At 31.5% G+C, this 12,328-nt stretch overlaps 1 protein-coding gene across 3 annotated transcripts in view; it reads right to left on the bottom strand.

Moving 5' to 3' along the window:
- LOC143066283 (pleckstrin homology domain-containing family G member 7-like) overlaps positions 1 to 12,328 on the bottom strand; it is a 97,032-nt gene that overhangs the window by 17,511 nt on the left and 67,193 nt on the right. For all 3 annotated transcript variants that reach the window (XM_076239278.1, XM_076239286.1, XM_076239282.1), the window contains 3 exons: positions 4,365 to 4,463; positions 2,405 to 2,557; positions 462 to 557 (listed from right to left, as the gene is read on the bottom strand). In XM_076239278.1, the coding sequence (XP_076095393.1) occupies positions 462 to 557; positions 2,405 to 2,557; positions 4,365 to 4,463 (348 nt within the window). The remainder of the gene's footprint in view (positions 1 to 461; positions 558 to 2,404; positions 2,558 to 4,364; positions 4,464 to 12,328) is intronic.

Here is a 12,328-nt window from a genome sequence, read left to right as displayed (position 1 = left end):
CGTAAATCCCTCTGCAGCTTTGTTGTCCAAACTACTTATTTCAAGATAAGTTTATTGCACACGTTGCAATAAGTGTGTCTGCCTGTATAAATCAATATATTTTTGTTGTTGGCTTCTTTTTGCGTTTTTACGAAACCATTTAGAAAATAAAAGACCCTTCCCGCTTTGCAGGTCATTGAGTTAACCGAGAGTAAAATATCCACTTTTAAATTTTACAATCAAAATTACGTATTTAAAGCTTTCAATCTACTTTGAAACTCCTATTTTCGTGGATTGTGTATTTACCTTTGTCTACTGACATTTTGTTTTGTATTCTGTTATTAATCAAAATGAAATATTCCCTCTCAAAGGAGAGCTTAATGTTTATAGGGTATACATGCTCACTCTAACATATAAATAGGTTGTGTTGTGTTATGAATTGCACATGAAGTCGATAACATTATATATATAACAAAACTTACATAACACAATTCATCTAAGTTACCAAATATTTCGTCCGGTTCTGCGTACATCAAATGGCCTTCCACTTGCACATTTTTCAGTGGTTCCATGAAACACTTGAAAATTATTTAAAGAAATATAGTGTGCATTAAAACTGTCGAAGCCAGCTTGGTGGCAGTACAATAACATACTAAGATAAGTAAGTTATATATCTATGTTATTACAAGGACATACTAAGAAAGGTAAGTTAAATATTTATGTTATTACAAGGACATACTAAGATAAGTAAGTTATATATTTATGTTATTACAAGGACATACTTAGATAAGGAAGTTATATATTTATGTTATTACAAGGACATACACAGATAAGTAAGTTAAATATTCATGTTATTACAAGGACATACTAAGATAAGTAAGTTATATATTTATGTTATTACAAGGACATACTAAGATAAGTAAGTTATATATCTATGTTATTACAAGGACATACTAAGAAAGGTAAGTTAAATATTTATGTTATTACAAGGACATACTTAGATAAGTAAGTTATATATCTATGTTATTACAAGGACATACTAAGAAAGGTAAGTTAAATATTTATGTCATTACAAGGACATACTAAGATAAGTAAGTTATATATTTATGTTATTACAAGGACATACTAAGACAAGTAAGTTATATATCTATGTTATTACAAGGACATACTAAGAAAGGTAAGTTAAATATTTATGTTATTACAAGGACATACTAAGATAAGTAAGTTAAATATTTATGTTATTACAAGGATATACTAAGATAAGTAAGTTATATATTTATGTTATTACAAGGACATACTAAGATAAGTAAGTTATATATCTATGTTATTACAAGGACATACTAAGAAAGGTAAGTTAAATATTTATGTTATTACAAGGACATACTAAGATAAGTTAGTTATATATTTATGTTATTACAAGGACATACTAAGATAAGTAAGTTATATATTTATGTTATTACAAGGACATACTAAGATAGGTAAGTTAAATATTTATGTTATCACAAGGACATACTAAGAAAAGTAAGTTATATATTTATGTTATTACAAGGACATACTAAGATAACTAAGTTATATATTTATGTTATTACAAGGACATACTTTCATTGATATTTGACTTCTAAAGGTTGATTAAGGGTAGTATATGTTCACTAGCTAGTGTTCAAGGGTTGGAATGATGAAAATGATATATTTTTAAACTAAGGTTCATATCCCTTATATAAGGTATGTTCTACTTAGAGTCTAATCCCTGTATGGCGAGTGTCAATTAGAGAGTTGGAACTGACAACCCTTCCAGTGCGACCCAATTAAACTATTGTTTTTGGTCAGATTAATGTTTCAATCTGTTTGATCATAATGTCTTTTTGATCATAGTGCTGTCTATTTTTAAAAGTTTTATATTTTTGCCTTTCAAACGTTTGGTCCTGAACATAACTGATGACGTTTATTTCATAGATACAACTGACATACAATTACTGATAACCACCTGCTTATTATTTAAGACGGCATGTTACAGCATGACATGACAGTCGTTATCCATTAGTTAAGTCTGTTAGGGCTTTTGATTTTGTCATTTGATTAGGGATTTGCCGTTTTAATTTTCCCTCGGAGTTCGGTATTTCTTTTAATTTACTCCCCCCTTCTATATTGATGGCTTGATGGCGTATATCTCATCCTGTTTCATTCATAGGTACAATGCTAACGAAAATCTAATCAAAAGATTTTTCATTGATTTCAAGATCAATAATTATTACATGTACTATTCGTTAATGAAATGCAATAGTAAAATGGAGAGATCGGGGAATTAGAAAACAAGATTATACAGATTACAAAAGAAGCGAGGAAAAAGACTCGAATTTGAACTTTGTTTATCTATATAATTATTAAATAAACAGTTGAAAGAAATACACTTGAAATAAATACTTACATGTTTCAGTACCATCAAATGGTCAATAAGAAAGTTACATTCACATGTGAACAATTCCCAGATTGCCTCTCGTCTTTTCCGTTCTGTTTCTGATATCTGTATTGGTTTCGTATTGTTTTCTGTTTGGGCAATTAGATCTGACCAGTGGACGCTCTGTTAAAACAATATTTTATTTTCATATATATTTATAGAAGGAAGGATTGTGCCTGATGTTCATATGATGAAATCATAATCTTTCAGTCAGTTTAGTTGAAGTCTGGAGCTGGCATGTCAGTTAACTGCTAGTAGTCTGTTGTTATTTATGTATTATTGTCATTTTGTTTATTTTCTTTGGTTACATCTTCTGACATCAGACTCGGATTTCTCTTGAACTGAATTTTAATGTGCGTATTGTTATGCGTTTACTTTACTACATTGGTTAGAGGTATAGGGGGAGGGTTGAGATCTCACAAACATGTTTAACCCCGCCGCATTTTTGCGCCTGTCCCAAGTCAGGAGCCTCTGGCCTTTGTTAGTCTTGTATTATTTTAATTTTAGTTTCTTGTGTACAATTTGGAAATTAGTATGGCGTTCATTATCACTGGACTAGTATATATTTGTTTAGGGGCCAGCTGAAGGACGCCTCCGGGTGCGGGTATTTCTCGCTACATTGAAGACCTGTTGGTGACCCTCTGCTGTTGTTTTTTATTTGGGCGGGTTGTTGTCTCTTTGACACATTCCCCATTTCCATTCTCAATTTTATTTTTATAATGCGTATAAAAACCTATCTTTCATATTCAAATAAAAATTTAATTCATTGTCAAAAAGAACCTACATAGATTATCTTTTTATCATATAAATCAAACATTAAACATGGAGCAGGGTTCTGTTAATTTATCCAGAGCACCTGGAATGCTTTATCCGGGTTTTATAGGGTTCCTGTTGAGCAGTCTATTGTGTTTATGTTGTTTTTTTGTAGACTGATTTTTTTTCTAAAAATGTCTTGTGCCAACTCAGGAAAATGGCCATTGTTATATTATAGTTCGTTTCTGTGTGTGTTACATTTTAATGTTGTATTTCTGTTGTGTCGTAGTTCTCCTCTTATATTTGATGTGTTTCCCTCAGTTTAAGTTTGTAACCCGGATTGTTTTTTCTCAATCGATTTATGAATTTCAAACAGAGTTATACTACTGTTTGCCTTTATTTGTCATCTTGTCTTCGACTTTATATACGTGATTGAATATTGGTAACTGCCGTCTTCCTTTTTCAGTTTTTCACCTGCAGGTTTATTGGCATATCCATGATTTGTTAAAATTCGTTTGTTTCGCCTCTAGCTCCGTTTGTTCATCTTTACTCCGACCCTGTTCGTCCCGGTTAGTTTTGTGTGTAAACATAGTAGTACTTGAATGAGAATGTCCATTGAGATGAAGATAGAGCAAGGATTATTATGATAAAAGTGGATTTCTAACATGCTATTTTTTTTTTAAGTCAAACATATTTTTATAAGATACTGGATAGCCTTTTGTAGTGGTGAATAAACAATGTCACATGTTGAAATTACAAGCCTTTTATATTTACCGGACAAGGCTACGATGAAATATGAAAACGTGTCAAATTCACCAACATCTTCTTAACTTTATGGTTTCCAAACCTAATTCCTTCTGAAGAATGGAAAATGAATTGATAACAAAACTATTAGAGACTTATTCAAACTAGCTCAGAGAAGAATTAGATAACATTTACTGTCTTTAATGTCCAATCCAGTTAGTGAATGCTGATGTATATCAAGGCTGATGCACGGAGGTCAAGAATTTACGCAAACGCAGCTCCATTCCAAAGATTTATCATTTTCTGATATAACTTTATATCTTTTTGTAGGTTACAAAACTTTTAAAATATCTTCCTCTGGCATTTTTCACTAGTGAGTCAAAAAGAAAAATGTCTGTCTGTTTATATTACGTTGTAAATTGTATGTATATACCTTATAAGCAGCAAGTTCTGCGTCCTGAAAATGAGAAGGCTTCAATTTTGAAAGAACATCTCCTAACTTGGTTAACGACTCTTTACTACGTGTTTTCATCTGCAAATAAAAAAAAATATGAAGAAATAAGGATAGTTATCAAAGGTACAAGGTTTATAAAATAATACGCGAGACGCGCGTTTCGTCTATATAGCTAATGCAATGCGAACCTTTTATGATCATAATTAAGCGACTGCTTGCCAGAAAAGATATTTAATTTGCTGGTGTGTACAATGTACAAAGGATTTTACATATTTTTATCAAACAAATATATATATCCTGTCCAAGATCAAGGTGCTATTTTTACTACAGACAAAGTATATTGTTAAAGTGCTGTTTACGTCAACGTTTCTTTTACTGTTTTCCACACTATAAAATCATGCATAAAACTATAGCTGTTCGGATATATTAATACAGTCGTTGACTTGATCGTCGATTTGTTTCCGAGTGTCTTCCAAGAATATCATGTAGCTCCAAATAAGTCCAGAAAACAAATGGACATTTGTCTGTCTAGAAAAAGGATGTAATTAGGTATTACAAATATCAAAATCAGAATTTCAACCATTAACAGTACGACCTGTCGAGAAAACAATTAGCCCTCAAACTTCTTTTGTCTGTTCTATATAATCAAAGATATAGGCAAATAGTTTCCTAATTTATCAGTTGTTTGAGGGAATGGTATCTATTACATTTGATCGATAAATCTACAAATTAATTTGCTTAATATTGAAAGTGAGTCGTTTTAGTCATTTTTATTCGTGATTTCTGGGTAAATCGTTTAGTTAATTATGTTTGCTATACAAAATTTCAAAACTGTGCAGAGTTTTGAAGACTTCATTTCTTAAAGGGGCACTAGCTACGATATATATAAAAAATCTAAAGTATGACTTTTTTATCAGTCCTTAATGAAAGTGAAATACTGAAATAATGATTCGCTTTCAGCCGTCAAAATGGTTTAATTTTGTCAAATTAAGCTTAGAAAAGTAAAATCAACCATTGATTATTTATTTATTAACTTGCAAGTGACTATTTCGACCTCATTAAATCCGCATTCATGTGAACTTCAGTTTAACCCCTTAGCTAGAGATATATAACGCATGCATTGTCCGTGTACTGGTTATTTAAAGGCAAACGTATCAACATTGAAAGTGAAACAAAGGTAAATCATTTGACTGACTAATTCGATCCATAAAATTTCATTCTTACACTGGTAAAAACGATGAGAAATATATATTTCAAATCTATAATATAAAATTAAACAGACCTATAAAAATCCAATTGCACGAGTTGCTTAATCTATTTATATCTGTATTTTTGTTTACATCGCTTATATGGTCATCGGGATCAACTCGGTAGTTTATTAGATGGCATCAAGACTAAAATACACACGAAACGAAGCTTCATATTATCGAGCTGATGTCCTGTTAATTGTTTATTTTAGACTTTTGATAGTTTGGATAAATGTTTTACATCATTATAGATAAAATATGAGAATTTGAGTCTCATCGGTGATCATAAAATTGAGACTGGAAATGGAGAATGTGTCAAAGACACAACAACCCGACCATAGAACAGACAACAGCAGAAGTCACCAACAGGTCTTCAATGCAGCGAGAAATTCCCACACCCGGAGGCGTCCTTCAGCTGGCCGCTAAAAAAATATATATACTAGTTTAGTGATAATGAACGCCATACTAAACTCAAGAAACTAAAATTAAAAATAATACAAGACTAACAAAGGCCAGAAGCTCCCGACTTGGAACAGGCGCAAATGCGGCGGGGTTAAACATGTTTATGAGATCTCAACCCTCCTCCTATACCTCTAGCGAATGTACAAAAGTAAACGCATAACAATACGCACAATTAAATTCAGTTCAAGAGAAGTCCGAGTCTAATGTCAGAAGATGTAACCAAAGAAAATAACAAAATGACAATAATACATAAATAACAACAGACTACTAGCAGTTAACTGACATGCCAGCTCCAGACTTCAATTAAACTGATTGAAAGATTATGTCTTCATCATATGAATATCAGGCACAATCCTTCCCGTTAGGGGTTTAGTATCATACCATCATAACATATATGAGAAGAACATAACCCGTGTCATGGCAACAACTGGTTTTTAAATAAATGTGTTTAGTTCCGATGCAAAGACCCTATAAGTTAATAAATATTAACGCCAAAATATGCAATCTGTAATGACCTGACAACAATATCGTAACTATATTCCTTCTTAATAAGTCTATTTAAAGGTTTTGTTAGCTTCTGAGATGAATACTGACATTTTTGTGCCTTATAAAGAATATTTCCATAAAAAAATGGATGTGAAATACCTGAACGTATAAGAAGTCTGCATGTTGAGCTATGATTACGAATAATGTCCTTATACCGATAATAAAATTGACTAAATGTTTTGACTAATTTGTGATATCGAAAACCCTGGTGTAATAATTTTTCAGTAATACAAAAATTTCTCTCGTAAAAATCTAAAACATTGTTACATACACGAGCGAATCGTACAAGTTGAATTTGACAGCTAGTGCCCCTTTAAAGAAAATGTTAAGCTGTGTTTCGGTAGACTTGATATTAAGAGACTAGGATATGCTGATTATTAATTCAATCCTAACTAATAGCATGTACAAATTAAAGTTGAAAACGACACGTTTAATAATTTCTTGCGTTCGAAGCGCTTTTTGGGATTTACCTTCACCAGGAACGCTCTAAGACAAATATTTGAATTCCGAAGATGTATAAGTACAGAAAATCGTTTAAGAGCTATTTGTCAAAAATACCTAAAATAAATAGCCAAATTCATCTAAAGCCAACTTTGACTGAGGGAGTTGAAACCTTAGTTTCATAATAATTTAAAATTTATCAACGGACAATTTTAGTAAAGTTTGTTAAATCATGTCGGTACCGAAGCACTGACTACTAGGCTGAACCTGAACCTAGTATACCTTAGAACGTATTTGGTAGGAATCGAAAAATGATTTGTCCTGAGAGATAATGTCATGTATAAGTAGTTATTAACTTCTTGATTCGGGGACTTAGTAAAAAATATAAATTTGTGTAGATAGGTTGCACGAAATCTATTGAATTAAGAAAGACAGCAAATTTATCAGCTGGTATCTTCTGTCGTTTTGAATCTGATGGTACCATTTTAGAGTGTTTACTTCGAAAGCTGAAGTTACCCATTGATTCTCAACCAGGTAAAACCAATACTTAAAAAATGGTATTTGCTTCTTCTCTGCCAAGATTGCGGGGCTTTATATATTGATACACATGTACATAGAGTCGGATGTATGATAAAACGGGCCAACAAGGATAAAAGTTCCGAGTATGGCGACGGTAACCATTTCTTAAGACTGAAAAGGTTTGTCGTAATTTATCAACGCAGGCAATCTGCATATCACATTTTCTTCTGATTTTCCCGAATATCGACACAATACTGGCCGAGTTATGATAAGCATTTATTGAGTCAGAAAAGTTATGAATGAACATTTAAATACACATGTGTTATAACAATTTAATTCAAGGTTTTATTAAGATATGATATCAATATAATACAAGGTCTTATTGAGTTATAACAGGCAATTGTTAGTTATCTTACTTTCCCCTTTACAAGTGATACAACATAATCCTAAAATGCGGGAATATGACAAATCTTATTTTCGACATAACAATGGTTTTAGGATATCAATGACGAGCTTATTTCATCAATGAATAAATACACATTTTTTACGTCTTGACAATTCTTTAAAAATAATAAGTTTACTGTTGGATTTACTGTCATTCTGACAAATAAAGCGCATTAATTTAAAGAAGACAGACAATTCACACTAATGTCCTTTCTCGCGAGATGATTTGATAATAGAATAATAGAAAGAATTTGAAAACAAGAAAACATCTATTGTTATTTCCATATTGGAATATACGAAATAAAAAAAATCAAATTGTTTGAAAAGACAGAAGACCAATCTACAAGAAGAATAAATTACATGAAAAACTGGTAACGATGAGAATTTTTCTTCATAAGATTTTTAAACTGCCAGTTTAACTGGAAAAATTATCAATTATGCAATATTGTGGTAGAATCATTTTGGAATTGCTATCAGAATCCATATGGAATAATTTTAAAGACCTTCAAAACATTGTTAAAGCAATCATAGTACTAACTCTTAAAAGAGGTTTCCAAGATTATTTACACAAATATGACCTCAATGTCTAGTATATAGTCAAATGGTGTAGCCATGTTAAAACTGACACCAAACCTCAACTTACAATAGGAAAATTATATAACTGGTGCAGACTTTGTCACTGCACTATGTGAAGTAGTATAGAAAAAAAAAAGTTTATCATATTACAGAGTTTACGAGACTTCGACCGAATTAAATAGTAAAACGTGAACGCTAGTGAAACTTACAAGAGAGATGAAAGACATCATCAAGTAATAAACAAAATACCAAACTTTGAGAAAATTTAAGACCGGAAATCCCTTAACAAATGGCAAATTAAAAATATAAAATACATCAAACGAATAGAAACAACTGACATATTCTTCACTTAGTACAAGTATTTCTTTAAGTAGAAAATAATTGGGACAAAAAACGTGAACGAAAAGTATACAAATAAAACTAAAGTGTGATCTACATGAACACCAACAAACACCGTGGTTTATCTAAGGAAGGATAAGCAGATCCTGCTCAAAACGAGGCACATATCGTGTTGATCATGTAAGAATAGACCCGGTGAAAAGTCTTATTCAGTAAGTCACATTTTAGAAAAACGGAGGGCAGAAATGAGGTTACAGCTATTGTAATATATCCGATTTCATCTGCGAAACAGATTTTCCGTATCGATAGACTAACTGTTGCTGGTGTCCGTAAATTTATCGAAGGCTTGATTTCGATTTTACCACTACAAAGAACTCTAGTGTTATGTATTTGATGAATAAAGAAACATTTACAACCAATCAACGGGCAACAATTCATACCTTCAATTAAGCAAAGGAAAAAAAGACGAGAAAAGTTGAAAATGTTGTCATATGAGGATGCAAATTGTCAAAACTAGCTAAAAGTATCCAATCAGAACTAGTTAAAACGTGTAATTATGGTATACATATAACTAGCCGTATAATTGTTTTAGTGATAACACGAATAGAATGCTGATGAAAGGATAACACGTTAATTGAAAGTAGTGATCAATATTCAAACAATGATATTATGGACAACAAAATATGAATTGCCGAAAACTAATTTAATCACTCATCTGAGCAAATAATTGAAAAAGTACGTGTCTAGGATTCTTGGAAGAACAAATTGCTTACTGTATGATATACGACCATTTTAGAGGGATATTCTCAAATAAAAGGTATAAACTATCAACAAAACTGACGTTTCACGCGATTAGGTAGTCTACTGGGATACACCAGTAAGTAATAAGAGACAGTAATACTTCAAACATGAACCGAATATCTATGAGGTATAATATCCTTAAACGGTGGAAATATATTGAATAAGAACAAATGACTGTACTGTTACTCACGATAAACTAGGAGGCAAGTAAAACTAATATTAGTTTATAAAGTATATACAAGTTAATTAAACAGCATTAAGAAACTACTTCCATTGATCCGACAAAAACAGATACCAACAATGACGACTTGTTAGGTTTAAATGTGTTTTATGAATTTATTTCAATCTTAATCTTCACTTTCTTCGTCTATAGTAACCTTTTTTTCTCAGTACCGTTTTGTTTTAATAAAGGGACATGACACCACGACTAACCGTGTATGAAATAAGCCCTGCCTCCTAACTACCATATGAGGAATATAAAGGGACGTAACACCACTACTAACCGCGTATGAGATAAGCCCCGCCTCCCTACTGACCTAATATGAAATATACACGGTCTCCACGAGAGCGCTTTTAACCAATTACATTCCTAGAAATGTATAGGAGGTAAGATAATTATATATCTGCGCTTTCAACATAGTGGGTTGCGTAATATACTGAGTTCTATATACTTTTTAAAAAAAATATGTCGAAAATGTCTTGAAGAAAACTGTTTGACCATATTGACAATTAAATATACAAATACCGTTTAGAAAAAACTAATTTAGACAGGTACACGTGGCAATACCTTCTTGTTCATATTGTTCTAATTGATTTTCACATATATTTCATAAAGAAACAAATGCAATACAGATCTGTTATGTCGGGATATCTATCATGTCAGTCCTACTCAAAGTAGTGTTCAAAATATAATTACTGTAACATCGTAGACTCTATAATGATTCATTCAACATTCTTTATACGTTCTAATTATGTTTAAATATTTTACACGTGTACCAGATACGACAGTTATTTAAATATTATTTGTTTCAATTCTATTTGTTATCTGCTTATGGTGTTCAATTTTAATGTAATTACGTGAGTGTTACTTGTGAGATGTATTCACAAATAACGTTTGAGAAAGCAGATGTATTTGGGAAATGTAAAACTAATAATTCGAAAAAAAATACACCATGTTCAATGGGAAAAAATAGTCTAGTAGAAAATCAACAGCCCAAACGATCACTGCACAGAAAATGAAAGACTGAACAATACTAACACCACCACAATTCAGGTGATGGTAGTGGATAATCAGGTGTTCAAGTATATCAGCAGTTTCTGCACAACAAGAAAAATGAATTGCAAATAACTATCACATAAAAGTTCATACATAATTTTGTCATCTATATCAATTTATTAGTATAATTCTGTTGACTGTGCCAACATCTTGCGGCTTTATTTGTAATGATCAACATGCTAAGATTTTAACTGGTTGGATAGCTTAATCATGTTATTCAACGATATCAATTGCTCAATCAACTATCTAGTTCGCAACCCAGCAGTGAATTTTTGTATATAGTATAAAAATGTCGATAAATGGCTCAATTAGCGCTCCTAATACAAAGGTAACATGCTGAAAAACCTTGAAATATTCATAAGGTATTAAATCAGATAAACTGCAAAATAAGAATAATGTGCATTTAAAATTACATTGAATAAGAAAAAATATGAAACATCGTACTCAGTATGAAACGGCATTGATTCTGTTAAAACATATATATTTTCAGAACAGAGACATTTAATGTGATCCGTAGGAATAAGGGTCGTCTCGTGCTGAAGCACGATGACTCCGTGATTAGTTTTGCGGGAATTCCCGTTCATCATATGTCGTTTTAGCATGCCTGATGAAAACATGATTAGACTTTATCCGTTCTTACCACGATAAAATATTTCACACGTAGATATAGGAAGGATTATTAAAGAAACAGACCATTACATAATGATTAACATTCACATTAATAAATTTCTATTTTTATCTTCTTATAGATAGATGATCATAGATCTTTTAGGTTTAATAAATAACTTGCAATCGAAGTTAGAATAATCTATCTTGTTTTACCTCATTGACAGATAACAGCTAAACATGACAAGAAGCCTTATTTACCGACAACTGCGGTTTCAGAATCTGAGGAATACGGAGAATGACAATCATGTAGCCTTAAAACACATCAAAGGTAACTTATATACAAATAGGAAGACGAAATATGATTGCCTATATGATAACTTTTCACTAGATATGTATGTAACGGATTTAATTTGATTCAAACTAATTGAGAGAAGAACGTGTTATATTGTTAGCATTTACAGAAAACAAATTGTACGTCAGTGAAAATAATCGTTCACTCTATTTACATTCACTAAAGGAGTAAGGGCATTAAGGCCTAATTTTGGCCCAAGAAAATAAAATGTTTGATTACCATTTCAAATTCTCACATAATGTTTAGAAATGCATAGGGTCAAGAAATATAAATAAAAAACATAAAGACTTTTATCCGATGACGTCACAATTACGTCATAATATGTACTGTT

The sequence above is a fragment of the Mytilus galloprovincialis genome, chromosome 1, assembly GCF_965363235.1.
Source record: "Mytilus galloprovincialis chromosome 1, xbMytGall1.hap1.1, whole genome shotgun sequence".
NCBI classification, from domain to species: domain Eukaryota; kingdom Metazoa; phylum Mollusca; class Bivalvia; order Mytilida; family Mytilidae; genus Mytilus; species Mytilus galloprovincialis.
Note: the sequence above shows the minus strand (reverse complement) of the source record. Positions and strands in the feature narration are given on the sequence as shown.